The sequence below is a fragment of the Aotus nancymaae genome, unplaced genomic scaffold (genome assembly GCF_030222135.1).
Source record: "Aotus nancymaae isolate 86718 unplaced genomic scaffold, 86718_ANA_hifiasm-v0.15.2.pri h1tg000018l, whole genome shotgun sequence".
In the NCBI taxonomy this organism is placed as follows: Eukaryota; Metazoa; Chordata; class Mammalia; order Primates; family Aotidae; genus Aotus; species Aotus nancymaae.
Window position 1 is genome coordinate 6,199,776 of NW_026988430.1, and position 17,897 is coordinate 6,217,672.

Genomic DNA, 17,897 nt, shown 5'->3' on the forward strand with positions numbered 1-17,897 from the left:
AGAGTGAGACTCCATCTCAAAAAAAATGTGTGTGTGTGTGTGTGTATAGACACACATATATTTATCTCAAACTGCTAACTGACCATTTCAAAAATAGTAAAAATAACCATTTTTCTTGCTGTTCCTTGCTACTCCTTAATGGATTCTGTTTGACAGCTATCTAGCCAACTATCTGGAACATCAGTGAATCATACGCCAACCTCTGTCCGTCCTAAAAGGTGTATGACTACATCTGGCCGGGAGCGGCGGCTCACGCCTATAATCCCAACACTTTGGGAGGCCAAGGTGGGTGGATCATTTGAGGTTTAAGTTCGAGGCCAGCTTGACCAACATGGAGAAATCCTGTTTCTACTAAAAATACAAAATTAGTCGGGCATGGTGGCGCATGCCTGTGATCCCAGCTACTTGGGAGGCTAAGACAGAACTGCTTGAACCCAGGAAATAGAGGTGGCGATGAGCTGAGATTGTGCCACCACACCCCAGCCTGGGAAACAAGAGCAAAACTATCTCCAAAAAAAAAGACAAAAATTAGCTGGGCATGGTGGCAGTCACCTTTAATCCCAGTTACTAGGGAAGCTGAAGCAGGAGAATCGCTTGAACCCAGCAGGTGGAGGTTGCAATGAGCCGAGATTACACTAGTGCACTCCAATCTGGGTGACAGAGTGAGAGACTCCCTCTCAAAAACAAACAAACAAAGTTGTATAACTACATCACTAACTCAACAACTTAACAGCATTCGGTAAGATAAAGGTGGCCGGATGTGGTGGCTCATGCTTGTAATCCCAGCACTTTGGGAAGTCAAGTCTGACAGATTGCTTGAGTCCAGGAGTTCCAAGACCTGCCTGAGCAACAAGGCAAAACCCCATCTCTACTAAAAATACATAAAAATAGCTACATGGGAGGCTGAGGTGGGAGAATCACCTGAACCTGGAAGATAGAGGCTGCAGTGAGCCAAGATTGCGCCACTGCACTTCAGCCTGGTTAAGAGTGAGACCCTGTCTTTAAAAAAAAAAAAAAAAAAAAAACGTTGAGAGAGGACAGCATTTTTAAACTACCTTACAGATATGCACAGCATCAGGCATATCCTAATACAGACATTATGATAAACCATGGGTTTTCTGTTTTTTTTTTGAGACAGGGTTTCCCTCTGTAGACCAGGCTGGAGTGCAATGGTGTGATCTCGACTCACTGCAACCTCCACCTCCCAGCTTCAAACAATTCTCTCGTCTCAGCCTCCTGAGTAGCTGGGACTACAGGTGCACAGCACCACAGTATATTTAGTAGAGACTGTGTTTCACCATATTGGCCAGGCTGGTCTTGAACTCCTGACCTCCGGTGATCCATCTGCCTTGGTCTTCCAAAGTGCTGGGATTACAGGTGTAAGCCACTGCACCCAGCCTAATTTTTGTCTTTTGTAGTAGAGATGGGCTTTCATCAATGTCGGCCAGGCTGGTCTTGAACTCCCAACCTCAGGTGATCTGCCTGCCTTGGTCTTCCAAAGTGCAGGGATTACAGGTGTGAGTCACTGCATCAGACCAGGACTTTTTTGTTGTTGTTGTTGTTTTTCTTAAAGAGGTGAGGTCTACAAAAAAATCATAGTTTTTAAGAAACTGTATGTTAATACACATTCTGAGAGCATCTAAAGTTCCCTTCATTTTAATTTCACTGTGCCTTGAGATGGGATTTTGTCTCTGAAAGAAAGCCATCAGGTTTCCTTAAAAAATGAAAAGATTATTTTGACTACAATTCACCATGGATATTAGTCATCATAAACACCAAAATGTGAATTATTATTTGAATTGTTAAAGAACAAGCATACTCTACTCACCCCCTGCTCCCCTAAAAGGCAACATCTTACTTCAACATAGGTCTCTTGTGAATGGTTAAGGAGAAAAAGTGTACCGGTCTGAAGGTCAGCAGACACATAAGTTTTGGCTTGACCATTTAATAACTGATTAGCCATATGATTACAGAAAAATCACTCACTCTCTCAAATTCCCTTTTTTGAACCAAAAAAACAGGAGTACACTCTACCTGCTTCAATTTTGTCACATAAAGTAAAAAAAACTTTTGTCAAAGTGGTCTGTGAAATGTGAGGTGCTGCATAAATGTTACGTACATATACGTAATAACATAAAGTTCAGGCCATGGGCAATGGTTCACACCTGTAATCCCAGCACTCTGGGAGGCCAAAGTGGAAGTCCAGGAGTTCAAGACCACCCTGGGCAACATAGATAGACCCCATCTCTAAAAAAAACACAAAAATTAGGCAGGCGCAGTAGTCCCAGCTACTTTGGAGACTAAGGTAGGAGGATCACTTGAACCCAGCAGGTCAAGCTTGCAGTGAGCTGTAACAGCAACAATGCACTTCAGCCTAGATGAGAGAGCAAGACCCTGTCTCAAAACAAAAACAAAAACAGACACGGTGGCTCACTCCTGTAATCTCAGCACTTTGGGAGGCCGACGCAGGTGGATCACCAAGTCAGGAGCTCAAGACAAGCCTGGCCAACACAGTGAAACCCCATCTCTACCAAAAATACAATAATTAGCCAGGCGTAGTAGTGTACGCCTGTAGTCCGAGCTACTCGGGAGACTGAGGCAGGAGAATCGCTTGAACCCAGGAGGCGGAGGTTTCAGTGAGTCCAGATCGCAACATTGCACTCTAGCCTGGGCACAGAGCGACACTCCATCTCAAAAAAGAAAAAAGGAAGTTTAAAAATTTAGCCTTCCTATAAATATATACGCCTAATTTGCCAGGCGTGGTGGCACATGCCTGTAGTCCCAGCTACTCGGGAAGCTGAGGCTGGAGGATCGCCTGAGCCCGGAGTTTTGGGCTGTAGTGCACTATGCCGATTTGGTGTCCGCACTAAGTTCGGCATCAGTATGGTGACAGTTCAGGAGCGGGGAACCACCAGGTTGCCTAAGGACCTCGTGAACCGGCCCAGGTTAGAAATGGAGCAGGTCAAAACTCCCGTTGCTCATCAGTAGTGGGACTGCACCTGTGAATAGCCACTGCAGTGCAGTGTGGGCAACACAGCCACAAATAAAAAAAAAAACAACACCTAATTTGTACCCACAAAAATTAAACATTTAGGTCAGGTACAGTGGCTCACTCCTGTAATCCCAGCACTTTAGAAGGCTGAGGTGGGCGATCATCTGAGGTCAGGAGTTCAAGACCAGCCTGGACAATATAGTGAAATCCTGTCTCCACGAAAAAATACAATTAGCCGGGCATGGTGGCAGGCACTTAAATTCCAGCTACTACTCGGGAGGCTGAAGCAGGAGAATCGCTTGAACCCAGAAGGCGGAGGCTGCAATGAGCCAAGACTGTGCCACAGCACTCCAGCTTAGATGACAGAATGAGACTCTGCTTCCAAAAAAAAGAAAAGAAAAAAATCAATGCTTTCAGATCAGCTTCTTGAAGTATTTAAAACGTATCTGTAAATGAAATATATTAATCTATGGGGCTGAAATTTCACTTGGTATACCAGGTTAAAGACAAGAAATTTTTTTAAATTTCCTATTCCTTTGACTAAGCTATAAAATAATTACGAAAAGCCTATTTGTATGGCTTTTCTATACTGTATTCCTTTTTTTTTCTTTTTGAGACAGTGTTTCGCTCTTGTTGCCCAGGCTGGAGTGCAATGGCGCCATCTCAGCTCACTGCAACCTCCGCCTCCAGGGTTCAAGCGATTCTCCTGCCTCAGCCTCCTGAGTAGCTGGGATTACAGGCATACACCACCATGCCCGGCTAATTCTGTATTTTTAGTAGAGACGGGGTTTCTCCATGTTGGTCAGGCTGATCTTGAACTCCTGACCTAAGGTGATCCGCCCCCCTCGGCCTCCCAAAGTGCTGGCATTACAGGCGTGAGCTGCCGCGCCCGGCCAATCTTGCTTAATACTTGCCATTAGTGTTCTTTCCCACACTGTAAGAGTTCAAACTGAAACCTTTTCATATAAAGGTGGAAAAGGTGCCAGGCAGGTCCACAGTGGGTAAGAATTTACACTTCACAGCCAGGTGCGGTGGCTCACGCCTGTAATCCAAACAATTTGGAGGCCAAGGTGGGCGGATCACTTGAGGTTGGGAGTTCAAGACCAGCCTGACCAACATGGTGAAACCCTGTCTTTAAATTAAAAAAAAAAAAAAAAAAAAAAAAAAGAATTTACCCTTCACTGCAAATTGCAGTGATTCTTGATTTCATTATATCCCAAACTTGTAAAAGACAACTAAATAGAATGAACTATGCCAGATATGTACAATACTATACAAAAGCCTAAAGAATACATGAAAGAGCATCTGCTTTAAATATACAGGCTAAGTGCTACTTGCAGAGGGATTTTTTTTTTTTTTTTTGGGAGACAGAGTCTCACTCTGTCACCTAGGCTAGAGTGCAGTGGCATAATCTCAGCTCACTGCAACCTCTGATTCCCAGGTTCAAGGGATTCTACTGCCTCAGCCTCTCGAGTAGCTGGGGCTAGTAATATTTTTGTATTTTCAGTAGAGACATGGTTTCAACTGTGTTAGCCAGGATGGTCTCGATCTCCTGCTCTCGTGATCCACCTGTCTCAGCCTCCCAAAGTGTTGGGATGACAGGCGTGAGCCGTGGAAGGGATTTTTAAACACTACATTGCCCAGTTCTGTCTATGTATTTAAGTAGGACAAAGTCTTTTCTCCAAAAGGTAGTCCATTAACTGAAATGGCAATGGAAAATTACTGGCCTACAGTCAAAGAATTGGTAGTTAATCTAAATGCTTCTAAATTTATTAACAAAGTTAATTCACTACTACCTATCTTTTCCCTAACAAGACTGCAGTAAAAAGTTCATTCCACACATGCTCCCTCTCCATTCTTCACTAACTAGCAGAATAAGCTAGCTAGAGGTGAGGTTCTGGTGTTTTCACAGGACAGCGCTTAAGTGACTCAACAGATGCACTCCTAGTGAATCAAAAATGACCATCAAACTTCATCCTACCTCCCATGCAGCCAATCTTGACAGGGAGAAGATTAGGAAAGGACAAAATCGACAGCGCCGCACAAGCCCAAATGCAGTTTATGTTGCCCCTCTGCTCCCCAAACTGGGGAAACTATTCATTTTTCCCCTCTATATTGTCCACCTTTTTTTCCCCCAGAGTCTCGCTCTATCGCCCAGGCTGGAGTGCAATGACACAGTCTTGGCTCACTGCAACCTCCACCTCCTGAGTTGAAGCAATTCTCCTACCTCAGCCTCCTGAGTGGCTATGCCTGGCTAATTTTATTTCTGTAGAGATGGGGTTTCACCACATTGGCCAGACTGGTCTTGAACTCATGACCTCAGGTGATCCAGCCACCTCGGCCTCCCAAAGTGCTGAGATGACAGGCCTGAGCCACCGCACCCAGCCTATTCCCTACGTTTTTGTACTAATTCACATATGGGAGAGTAAGACTTGTTTGAGAAATGTTAAGAAATGATGGACTTGCTTAATGTGGTTTTAAACGATGTAAAAACTATTCCTTAGACCACTGGCTTGTTAAGTGATGAGATGCTAGATGTAATCTTCAACTCCTAGCCCCAAACTTCAGTATTTCCTGTGACCCAAAATTGTCCTTTTCCTGAACACAGCTTAGCTCTTCCTCCCGCACCATTAAATAATCCATATAAATTGATTCCAATGCCCCAGGACAGAATTAAATGAGGCTACAAAGAAGTTCAGGCACTCGTTTAACACAGCAAGCAAAATAAAATAAGCCTACTGCAGTACAGGGAGGGAAGAGCGAAGGACAGCTAGCTGGAAAGCCAGCACTTGCATACAAGCACCCAAAAAAGAAATCCTGCCAATACATTGTCTTAGCTTCTTCCACCCCCCACCACCCCCACCCCGACACACACACACACACACACACACACACACACACACACACACTTGATCGATTCTGTTTGGTGACTAGAACTAAGGGAAAAACTTTTTGTCACCAGAAACAAAAAAATATTGCCCTAAATAAAGGAATGGACAAAGGTAGAGGCCGATTCCTGGTGCCTGTCTCCCCCCTCCTTTCCACTGGGTCCTTACCTTAGGCCCCAAGTCACAGAAATAGCTCCTCACCTTGGAGATCTATTTTCCTACCGCTTTAGATGCTGAAGGGGACACCTAACATTAACAACCGTAATAATGTAGCCGTATCAAAGAGTCCTACGTTCAAAACCCAATAAAGGCTCTGGTCAGAAATCCTCACGCCAAAATATAACTACAATAACCTGTAATTTATTTGGAAAACTACAATCATAAGCTTTCGAATAGGTTTTTAAAACGAGTTAAAAAAAACACCTCACATTCTTTCTAGTTACCACAGCAAGTTTACTTAAAGCCCCAATCCCCACAAAACAGAAAGCATTCAAGTATCATTTGTTTCCTGCCGAGAACACTAATAGATGAAGAGGGGAACATCTAGAGATGAGGGCAGAGGGAAGTCTTCCAATACAAGCACATCTGTATCTGTCTGATTTTTCAACACTGAAATAAAGACAGAGCTGACCTTGAGCTGTACTTACCCATCTTATCCCCTCCTTCCCCCAACAGCAACCTTGTTCGATACAAATAATTAAAGAATTTACAAGACGAAATTTAGTTCAGCGTATTTCCTACATTTGAGCTCTAGAGGCCTTGTCTTATTTTCAAATCCCTGAATCCTCATTTCTGATAACGGGGACCAGCCCTGAGATTATTCACATGACCAAATCGGCATTTCCAGGAAAGCAAGGGCCCTATGAAATATTTTGAAATATAGGTACCTTAACCAGGAAAAATCTCAGATCAAGGACACTAGATTCCAACCATGTCTCACCCTACCCTACCATGCAAATGCATGAAAACCACAGCACCCGCATACAGGACTTCTCGTTTCGGTAATACCACAGTATCGCAAAATTCTAAATGGGAGGGTAATTCAAGTCTACAGGTCAAAAAAGGTGGATGGGGGGAGGATGAAGAAACTTCCTGGCAGACACAATGGATATTTCGATCAAGTTCTGAAAAGGGACAATGAACAAAGAGGAACTACTCAAATTCCTACATAAACCCACTTATTTAAAATAGAAAAAAAAAAAGAAAGAAAAGAACAGGACCTCCAACCTTCGTAACTCAGACCCCAGGCCCAGCTGAGTGTCTGGAAGAGGCTAAGGTCCCCAACGAAGTACAAACCCGCATTCCGAGCCTGCAGCCAACCAAAATACAGTTACTAAACGCTACTGGAAATAACTTTATTTCAACAGGTCTTTTTCCCATGTGTCAGGATGCGCACAAACTGTAAAGTCATCGTTTTCCCAAATGGGTGGACGGAGGCTCGAACCCAGAGTCGCGCAGCCCCCTGGTCTCCCGGTTCCATCCATCAGAACCCGCCGCTGACGGAGCCAGAAAGGTTATAGGAACTTCGAGCTCGGCCATTTAGAGCGAGGAAAAGGGGCGGGAGGCCGGATCTTCTGGACCTCCCCGGAAGGCGGCGAGGGAGAAAAGCCCGAAACCCCTCACTCTGGGGCGCCGGCGGACGCGAAAGAAACCCGACCGCGGCCCTGCAGCCCGCCACCGCCCAGGACCCAGTGCAGCGATGCCCGCTCCCCGCTCCCCGCCGTCACCCAGGGCCGCCCCCCGCCCCAGGCCCGAGGAAGCGCAACGCGCTCCACGTTCTCCTTTGTGAGACTCCACGGCCGCCGCCCCACACGGGGCCTCCGGGGAGAAGCCACCGCCCCCACCCGCCATATTTCCCTGAAAGGCGCCCGCGCTACAGCTCCCGGTCTTGGCGCTCTCCCGTGTGGCGGGTGCTGCTTCCCCCGTCACCCCACCCAATCGTTCTCCACCTCCCAAGGCCGTCTCGGGAGCTCCCCTGGGGGTGGCAGGTTCGGAGACAGCGCCCGCCATCTCCTCCCCCTCCCCCGCCCCGGGACTCGCCCTCCCCCCCGGCCGCCATTTTACAACCAACTCCTCCACCCCGGCGCCCCGGCCTCCCGGCCCGCAAGATGTGTGCAGCTGAGGAGGGCGAAGGGGTCACATTCCAGGGCACATGGCCTCCCGTCGCTCCGGGAGCTCCCAGGCCAGGTCCCGCTCCCCGAACCCAAACCCCCGGGCCAGGCTCGCGGACGATGCCGCCATTTTGTCTCCTGTTCCCGGCCTCTGTGGGCGGTGGCAGAGGGTCCGAGAATTCCAGCCCCCCGCTGCCCCCCCAACTCACCGTCGTATCGCTCAGCCTGCTCGGCCAGCTTCGCCTGGTACACCAGATCCTCCCGATCATCCATAGCGGCAGCGGCTCCGGCAGGGTCTGCGCGACGGATGGAAGCGGATAGTGTCTCCGACTGTCTCAGCCTTTCGCTCCGCGACCGGGCAGCAAAAATGGCGGCGCCTCAATCCGGGACTTCCGCCTGCGCACGCGGACAACTGCTCAGCTCTATGGCAACCGCTCCCTGGCAACTGGCGCGGGGGGCGGGTCCTGGAACCCGCGCCGGAGACGCCCCTCCTCCGTCCGCTCAGCGGGCGCCGGAGCCTAGAGGCGGGAACTCTGACTGCCACGAGGGAGCGGCCCCCGGGGAACGCGATGGCGGAGGCCAGGCCGGCCCGGGCTGCTCCTGAAAACCGCGGGCGCGAGACCTGGGCCAGACCGACGGCCGAGGCCCGGCCTGCGGAAAACAACAACGGAAGGTGGGACGGTTTCTGTCATCATGGCAGGTCTTCTTGCCTGAAATCAGCGCTGTCGCTACTGCGCCCTGGTTTTCTTTTTCCTTTTTCTTTCTATTTTTTTGAGATGGAATTTCACCCTATCGTCCAGGCTGGAGTGCCATGGCGCGATCTCGGCTCACTCGCAACCTCCGCCTCCTGGGTTCAAGAGATTCTCCCGCCTCAGCCTCCCGAGTAGCTGGGATTACAGGCATGCGGTTCCACGCCCGGCTGATTTTTGTACTTTTAGTAGAGACAGGGTTTCTCCATGTTGGCCAGGCTGGTCTCGAACTCCTGACCTCAGGTGATCCGCCCGCCTCGGCCTCCCAAAGTGCTGGGATAACAGGCGTGAGCCACCGCGTCCGGCCAGCGCCCTGTTTTTCTCCGCCAAGCCTGGTCATGGGGCCTTTTGCAGACACTTTTACCCTCAGGGTAAACGGCGCGGTGACTCACGCCTGTCATTCTAGCACGTTGGGAGGCTGAGGCCGGCGTATCACTGGGGTCAGGAGTTCAAGACCATCCTGGCCAACTTGGCGAAACCTGTCTCTACTAAACAATGCACATATGAGGTGGGCTTGGTGGCGGGCTCCTGTAATACCAGCTACTCCGGAGACTGAGGCAAGAGAATCAATTCAACCCGGGAGGGGGAGGGTGCGGTGAGCCAAGACAGCGCCATTGCACTCCAGCCTGGTCAACAGAGGCAAAACTCCGTCTCAAAAAAAAACAAAACAAACAAACAAAAAACAACACTGGGCCCTATTACAGTTGGCAGGGACAGGGGAGCTGCAGTTTTCACGCCTCCACGTTGCCCTCACACTCATCTTTTTCTTCTCCTGTTTAACCTTTTTCCCCCAGAGGCTGCCATGAATGGGAGCAGGGAATTTGTTAGAAGAGGATGGTGTGGAGTACATGGTATAGAAGAGTTGAACTGAGATCAACTTAAGATTGACGAGGCAGGAGTAGTAACGCAGGGAACATTGCTTCAATGCTTGGCACTTGGGAGGCCGAGGCAGGAGAATCGCTTGAGCCCAGGCGTTCGAGACCAGCCTGGACAACATAGAGAGACCCCTATCTCTACAAAAAACTTTGTTTTTAATTAGCCAGCCATGGTGACGTCACCTGTGGTCCCAGCTACCCTAGAGACTTTGGTGGGAGGATTGCCTGAGCTTGGGAGGTCCGGGCTAAAGTGAGCCATATAGTGTAGCTGCACCCCAGCCTGGGCAACTGTGAAACCCTGTCTCAAAGGAAAGAAAGAAAGAAAGAGAGAGAGAGAGAGAAAGAAAGAAAGAGGGAGAGAGGGAAGGAGGGAGGGAGGGAAGGAATGAAAAAGGTAAGGTCAGGAGTTTGAAACCAGCCTGACCAACATGGAGAAATCCCGTCTCTACTAAAAATAAAAATAAAAAATAAGCCGGGCGTGGTGGTACACACCTGTAATCTCAGCTACTCAGGAGGCTGAGGCAGGAGAATTGCTTGAACCCAGGAGGCGGAGGTTGTGGTGAGTGGAGATAGCCCCATTGCACTCCAGCCTGGGCGACAGAGGGAAACTCCATCTCAACAATGACAACAAAAAAAAGGCAGGTTAGAATCGAATTGTGAAGGACCTTAGATAGTAAGGTAAGAAGTTTGAATCAATTTTTTTTTTTCAAGATGGAGTCTTGCTCTGTCACCCAGGCTGGAGTGCAGTGGTGTGATCTTGGCTCACTGCAACCTCCACCTCCCGGGTTCAAGCAATTTTCCTGCCTCAGCCTCCTGAGTAGCTGGGATTATAGACCCCAACACCATACTCAGCTAATATTTGTATTTTTAGTAGAGATGGGGTTTCACTGTGTTGGCCAGGCTGGTCTCAAACTCTTGACCTCCTGGTCCGCCTGTCTCGGCCTCCCAAAGTGCTGGGATTACAGGTGTGAGCCACCCTACCCGGCCATCAGTTTCACTTTTTAAGAGACATAGGGGCCAGGGCACATTGGCTCATGCCTCTAATCCCAGCTACTTGGGAGGCTAAGGCAGAAGAAACACTTGAACCTGGGAGGCGGAGGTTACAGTGAGCTGAGATCCTGCCATTACACTGCAGCCTGGGCAAAAGAACAAAACTCTGTCTCAGAAAAAAAGAGACATAGGAGCCTGGCATGCTGGCTCACACCTTGAAATCTTAGCACCTTCAGAGGCTAAAGCAGGAGGATCTCCTGAACCCAGGAGATTGAAGCTGCAGTAAATCGTGATTGCACCAGTGCACTCCAGCCTGGGTAACAGAGTGAGACTCTGTCTCAAAAAATAAAGTGGGGAGGGGGAGGGATATGCCGTGTTTCACACACTGGCCTTGAACTGAGCTCAAGCAGTCTCACCTTGGCCCCCCAGTAGCTGGGAGAATTACAGGCTTGCACCAGCGCACCCAACTCTGCATCCTATTTTGTGGCCAAGGGAGCTGTATGATTTTGCATGGAGGATGATGTCATCATTGTTATATTTGAGAAATATTAATAATGACTAAAGAGGAGGATAAACACAGGTAATAGATGGTAGCAATGGAAATAGAAAGGAAAGGATAAATAGGAATAGCACTGTAGAGGCAGGCCACAGAGTTTCTAGCTGATCAGATTGGCGCTCTTTTTTTTCTGAGACAGTCTCACTCTGTCACTGAGACTGGAGTGCAATGGCGCGATCTCGGTTCATGCAACCTCTGTCTCCCAGGTTCAAGTAACTCTCCTCTCAGCTTCCCGAGTAGCTGGGACTACAGGCGCCTGCCACCATCCCCAGCTAATTTTTTGTATTTTTAGAGACGGGGTTTCACCATGTTCTTGAACTCCCGACCTCAGGTAATCTGCCCACCTCAGCCTCCCAAAGTGCTGGGATTACAGGTGTGAGCTACCGTGTCCAGCCTCTTTTTTTTTTTTTTGAGATAGAGTGTCACTCTGTCTCCAGGCAGGAGTGCAGTGGCGTGATTTCGGCTCACTGCAAACTCCGTCTCCCAGATTCAAGTGATTCTTCTGCCTCAGCCTCCCGAGTAGCTGGGATTACAGGCACGCACCACCATGCCCAGCTAATTTTTTTTGTATTATTAGGAGAGATGGGGTTTCACCATGCTGGCCAGGCTGGTCTCAAACTCCTGACCTCAGGATCCAGCCGGCTCAGCCTCCCAACATGCTGGGATTAGGGGCGTGAGCCACCGTGCCCGGCCGATTGCACATTCTTAAACAGCCAAGAGGTAAAAGAATAAATAACAAGAGAAATTAGAAACTCCCTGGGTTATTTTCTCTGTGATAAGGGTGACCAAGAAAAACCCACTAGAGTTGAATAAAAACACAACGTTCCAAAATGTACGGAACCAGCCAAAGGAGTGCTGGGGAAAACTATGTGTGTGGAAATGCCCGAGTTAAGGAAAAAGGTGTGACTGAAGGATACGGTTTGTCCTGGAGAGAAGGGACACAGGGTTAGAGGAGGAGTGAGTTCTGGTTCTCTATTGCACAGCAGGAACCGGACCTCACAGTGATGCCTGTGTATTTCCAACAGCTAGAAAAGAGGATTTTGAATGTTCTCAAAACAAAGAAATGATAAGTGTTTAAGGTGATGAATACACTAATTACCAAGATATCATTACACAATGTATACATGTGTGAAAACATCACAGCCAGGAGCTGTGACTCACACCTGTAATTCCAGAACTTTGGGAGGCCAAGGTGGGCGGATCACGAGGTCAGGAGCTAGAGACCATCCTGGCCAACACGGTGAAACCCTGTCTCTACTAAAAGTACAAAAATTAGGTTGGGCGCGGTGGCTCATACCTGTAATCACAGCATTTTGAGACGCCGAGGCAGGCGGATTGCCTGAGCTCAGAAGTCCAAGACCAGACTGAGCAACATGGAGAAACCCCATCGCACTAAAAATATAAAGTTGGCGGGGCGCAGTGGCTCATGTCTCTAATCCTAGCACTTTGGGAGGCCGAGGTGGGTGGATCACGAGGTCAGGATTTCAAGACCAGCCTGACCTACATGGTGAACCCCCATCTCTACTAAAAATACAAAAATTAGCCGGGCGTGGTGGTGCGCACCTGTAGTCCCAGCTACTCGGGAGACTGAGACAGGAGAATCACTTTAACCCGGGAGGTGGAGGCTGCAGTGAGCCGAGGTCACACCACTGCACTCCAGCCTGGGTGATGGAGCAAAACATCATCTCAAAATAAATACATAAATAAAAATAAATAATAAAATAAAAAATACGAAGTTCACTCCTCTTTCTGCTGCTCCAATGCTGTTTCTGTGCTGGTTTGGTGCGGACCTGCTACCTCTTGTGAAGCGGCAGCTGAGGAGACTCCGGCGCTCACCGTGGCTGACGAAAAGCCCAAGGAAGGAGTCCAGACTGAGAACAACGATCCTATTAATTTGAAAGTGGCGGGGCGGGATGGTTCTGTGGTGCAGTTTAAGATTCAGAGGCATACACCACTTAGTAAACTAATGAAAGCCTACTGTGAACGGCAGGGATTGCCAATGAGGCTGATCAAATTCCTCGTTGACAGGCAACCAATCAGTAAAACAGACACACCTGCATCGTTGGAAATGGCGGCTGAAGACACAATTGATGTGTTCCAACAGCAGGCGGGAGGTGTCTACTGAAAAGGGAACTGGCTTCTTTACCCTTGAACTCTTCTTTAAAGACCAAGATGACGGCCGGGCGCGGTGGCTCACGCCTGTAATCCCAGCACTTTGGGAGGCCGAGGTGGGTGGATCACAAGGTCAAGAGATCGAGACCATCCTGGTCAACATGGTGAAACCCCGTCTCTACTAAAAATACAAAAAATTAGCTGGGCATGGTGGCGCGTGCCTGTAATCCCAGCTACTTGGGAGGCTGAGACAGGAGAATCGCTTCAACCCAGTAGGCGGGAGTTGAAGTGAGCCAAGATTGCACCACTGCACTTCAGCCTGGGCGACAGAGCAAGACTCCCTCTCAAAGAAAAGTGACAAAGGAGACTCTAGAAAGTACTCAAATACTAATTCTTGAGGACAGTGAAGATAGATCGAATTATGAAAAACAGATTTTGTCACTGAAGCCTCGGGGCATTAGCCTAGGTCCTGCGTTGCTCACCCACAGAAAGCCAATCACAGAGATGAGTATTGCCAAAGAAGAAGGCTTTAATCGGGTGCTGCAGCCGTGGAGATGGGAGCTCAGTCTCAAATCCATCTCTGACCAACTAAAATTAGGGATTTGTAGTATAGGAAGGAAGAAATGTAATAATGTATAAGAAAACATGAACTAGGAAGGGGTAAGGAAGCAATCGTATAAAAAACTTATCTTCACCCTGCCTCCTCAATCTTGGCATAATTCCCCCTGTGAGTGGTTTCCAGGGTCTCAGTTGGCATTTAATCACACGTATGACATTGCACATATTGTGTGCACATCTGCACAGCTCAGCAGCATCCTGGGTAGGCCTTGAAAGGCGATCTTCACGAGCCTGTGGCCTCAGCAAGAAAGCTGGGAAAGGGAAGCGGAGGAGCCAGGAGCCCAGTCCTCTGCGGAAAATTCCAGCACAACCCTCAAGAGCAGCTGCAGTGAAGACTGTGACCCAACAAGGAATACATGGATGAAGATGCTGGTTTGAAAACAGACTCAGTGTAAGCATGGCACTTTGAGAAAATATTAATGATAAATGTCACCAAGGGAAAATATCATCAGACAGAAACAAAATATATTTATTAGAAATATTAGTCATTTATCGAGGCTTAGGCGGAGCCGCGCCGCCGGGGCTGAGCGGTGGCTTCCCGCTCCGGCGCCCCCGTGCCCGCGCCCGGCGCTGTGGAGGCGGCGCTGCTGGGGCTGTGCAACTGGAGCACGCTGGGCGTGTGCGCCGCGCTGAAGCTGCCGCAGATCTCCGCGGTGCTGGCGGCGCGCAGCGCGCGGGGCCTCAGCCTCCCGAGTTTACTTCTGGAGCTGGCGGGGCCCTTGCTAGGTCCCTGAGCTGGGGAAGCTGAAGCTGGACCCATGGAGGGAAAGAAGCCACCCAGCCTATAGAGTCCCTCCTGCCACCGGCTCCTGGGCCTGCTTTTCCACCACCTTTGTACCACTGCTTGAAAAATGCAAACCCTCAGAGGAGACACGCAGGTTCCTGGTGTTTCTCCGGTACCAGTGTTAGTATGGGTGTCCGCCACTGACCTGCCTGGAGTACCCCATCCTCATCGCGCAAGATGTCATCCTCCTGCTCTGTATCTTTCATTTTAACGGGAACGTGAAGCAGGCCACACCCTATGTCGCTGTATTGGGGTCTTCTTGGTTCGTCCTCGCCCTGCAGAAGTGGATCATAGACCTGGCCATGAATTTCTGTACTTTCATCATCAGCGCGGCCAGTAAGTTTGCGCAGCTCCAGTGTCTGTGGAAGACGAGAGACTCGGGAGCGGTGAGTGCGCTGACTTGGAGCCTCTCCTCCTACACCCGTGCAACAGGAATAATCACAACCTTAATGACCACCAATGATTTTACAATTCTTATACGTTTTGTGATCATGCTGGCTTTAAATATATGGGTAACAGTGACAGTGCTTCGCTACCGGAAGACCGCCATGAAGGCTGAATGATGGACACATTAGTCCTTTTACACTGTGGATTCTGAGTAACTGAACCAAAGGAAAAAGAAGCTCTTTGCTAAATTAAGGTCTTTTATAAATTTAGTAAATCAGTTCAGACTCTTTGAAGCCAAAGGCTTTTTTAGATTGGAAAGAGCCATTTAAATACTTGTTTAAAAATACCGATTTCCCTCCTCCTTCCTCACTTCATTAGACTGTGGTAGCGCCCAGCCATCTGCAGTGTTGAGAAGGCCAGTGACTGTTGGAAGTCATCCAGGAAGCCCATTTCAAGGCCATTTTGACTCTTACTCTTGAAGTCATGATTAAGTTCTCTACAAAGAACTTAACTACATCGATGTTTTTGGCTTTCAGAATCTTTTAGGAAATAAATCCTCTCCATGACAAAAATGAACATGAATGGAGTGGCATTTTGTTCCAAGTCAGAGGTGGAAACCTATAATAAATGACTAGGGTTCACTTTCTGGGACTGATGTTTATTTTAACATAGATACAACAGGATGGCCTTGTTTTATATAATACCATATTACACCTGCATGCGCTCTAGCAAGGATACCAAGGCAAGCATAAATGTACCTGGCTTGAGTTTGTATACCAAAATAGTCCTTCAACTTCGCACTGCGCCTTAAGTAATTCCTAACAAAAGGTATTAGGATTAGCTGTAATCTCTACTGAGGAAATCCCAATAAGCTTTCTGATTCAAGTACAATGATGCCTTTTTTTTTTTTTTTTTTTTTGAGATAGAGTCTTGCTCTTGTCGTCCAGGTTGGAATGCAGTGGTGCGATCTCGGCTCACTGCAGCCCCCGCCTCCTGGGTTCAAGCGATTCTCCTGCCTCAGCCTCCTGAGTAGCTGGGATTACAGGTACCCGTCACCAAACCCAGCTAACTTTTGTATTTTTAGTAGAAACGGGGTTTCAACATGTTGGTTAGACTGGTCTTGAAATCCTGACCTCGTGATCCACCTGCCTTGACTTCCCAGAGTGCTGGGATTACAGGCGTGAGCCACCGCGCTCAGCCTAATGCTGCCATTTTTTTAAAGGGCCACAACTATATAATTACCACTGTTGGAATTTGGTACAAAATAAGTTTTGTCTATTGAAAACATACACAGTAAAGGATGTTGTTGATGGGCCGGGCGCGGTGGCTCACGCCTGTAATCCCAGCACTTTGGGAGACCGAGGTAGGTGGATCACGAGGTCAAGAGATCGAGACCATCCTGGTCAACATGGTGAAACCCCGTCTCTACTAAAAATACAAAAAATTAGCTGGGCATGGTGGCACGTGCCTGTAATCCCAGCTACTCAGGAGGCTGAGGCAGGAGAATTGCCTGAACCCAGGAGGCGGAGGTTGCGGTGAGCCGAGATCGCGCCATTGCACTCCAGCCTGGGTAACAAGAGCGAAACTCCGTCTCCAAAAAAAAAAAAAAAGGGTGTTGTTAGGTAGGTTCTGCCCAATTCTTATAGATTTTACTCATATTATGGTATTTTTTACCCTAAACATGAGATTATTATATACTGTATTTTCTTCTAAATTAACTTTAAAAACTCACTTTCTCCTTTTAATTGAAGACATTGTTTTGTCATATGCAGTAATGATGTTTACCAGAAACTGTTTCCTATGCAAAATAAATTTTCATATTTTGAAAAAAGAAAGAAATATTAGTCATTTATCATACACTCTCCTGTGAATAAAGACATCTAATAAGCATGCCATATCCTAACAGTGCTGGGTACAATCTAGTGTGCTCTTTATAGACACGAGGCCACAGATTTATCAACTGCATTCAACTAATGTAGTTAAAATTCGTATGCTACTCAGGATGCTACAGATTTAGCAAAACTCTAACTTGGGTTAGAGGAGTGAAATGCCCAGTGGCACTGGTAGCTATTCAAAATGCTTCTAAAAGGGCTGTGAGGTTATATCCTTCACTGCATGTCACTGGTAGGTCATCTCAAAATGGCACTCGAGCTTTGGAAGGGTGAGAACTATTGCTGGACTTGGCAGGGGTTCTGCATCTAGGGGCCTGAGTCCTCCATCTCCACAAGCCGCCCCTCAGTGGGGAAGAGGAGGGGGAGACTAAGGGAGTCTCTGTGGGCAGCAGGGAAGAGAACATGGGAGAGATTCCTCACCACTGGATGGCTTGCCCCTGGGGATGTGTGTTTTTGTCAAACACCCACCAGCATCTACTTGGGTCGGTCTCTACAAAAGTTGTAAAACAACAACTGAATGAAAAAGGGAAACAAAAGACTAATATTGTTTTTGAAATGAGAAGGGACTAGGACAAGAGAAGGTCCTGAGAATGTTTCCCTACAAGGCGGGGGCCATGGGCTACAATCAGACAGGAAAAATGCAGTCCATGTTCAATGCAGAGCACAGCGACTTCTCGCCTTGAAAAACTCCCCCACTCTATTGGGGCTTGCATTTTGCAGATGCCTTTTCATGTAAAATTTACACATTAAAAAAAGAGCTGAGGCAGGAGAATTGCCTGAACCCAGGAGGCGGAGGTGGCGGTGAGCGGAGATCGCGCCATTGCACTCCAGCCTGCCTGGGTAACAAGAGTGAAACTCCGTCTCAAAAAAAAAAAAAAAGAATCTGCAGAACAACCAAAGAATTTTAAGGACCCCAGCAGAATCTGCCCTTCCCCTAAACACC

General features: G+C 48.1%; 2 protein-coding genes and 1 pseudogene across 4 annotated transcripts in view; 2 read left to right on the top strand and 1 right to left on the bottom strand.

Moving 5' to 3' along the window:
* YWHAE (tyrosine 3-monooxygenase/tryptophan 5-monooxygenase activation protein epsilon) overlaps positions 1-8,377 on the bottom strand; it is a 48,359-nt gene extending 39,982 nt beyond the window's left edge. For 2 of the 3 annotated variants that reach the window (XM_021667268.2, XM_021667270.2), the window contains exon 1: positions 8,201-8,377. In XM_021667268.2, coding sequence (XP_021522943.1) covers positions 8,201-8,264 — 64 coding nt within the window. In that variant the 5' untranslated portion in view covers positions 8,265-8,377. The remainder of the gene's footprint in view (positions 1-8,200) is intronic. The other variant, XM_021667269.2, reaches the window with a different exon arrangement.
* Positions 8,378-8,560: 183 nt separating this feature from the next.
* LOC135275679 (small ubiquitin-related modifier 2-like) lies at positions 8,561-13,286 on the top strand. The gene is made up of 3 exons (XM_064378003.1): positions 8,561-8,664; positions 9,095-9,111; positions 12,970-13,286. The coding sequence occupies exons 1-3, from the start codon at positions 8,561-8,563 to the stop codon at positions 13,284-13,286; spliced, it is 438 nt and encodes a 145-aa protein (XP_064234073.1).
* Positions 13,287-13,777: 491 nt separating this feature from the next.
* LOC105723610 (solute carrier family 66 member 3-like) lies at positions 13,778-15,638 on the top strand (annotated as a pseudogene).
* The last annotated feature ends 2,259 nt before the right edge of the window (positions 15,639-17,897 follow it).

Bases quoted from the DNA above. Each gene is read 5' to 3' on its own strand.
- LOC135275679 (XM_064378003.1), top strand. From the start codon at position 8,561: ATGGCGGAGGCCAGGCCGGCCCGGGCTGCTCCTGAAAACCGCGGGCGC.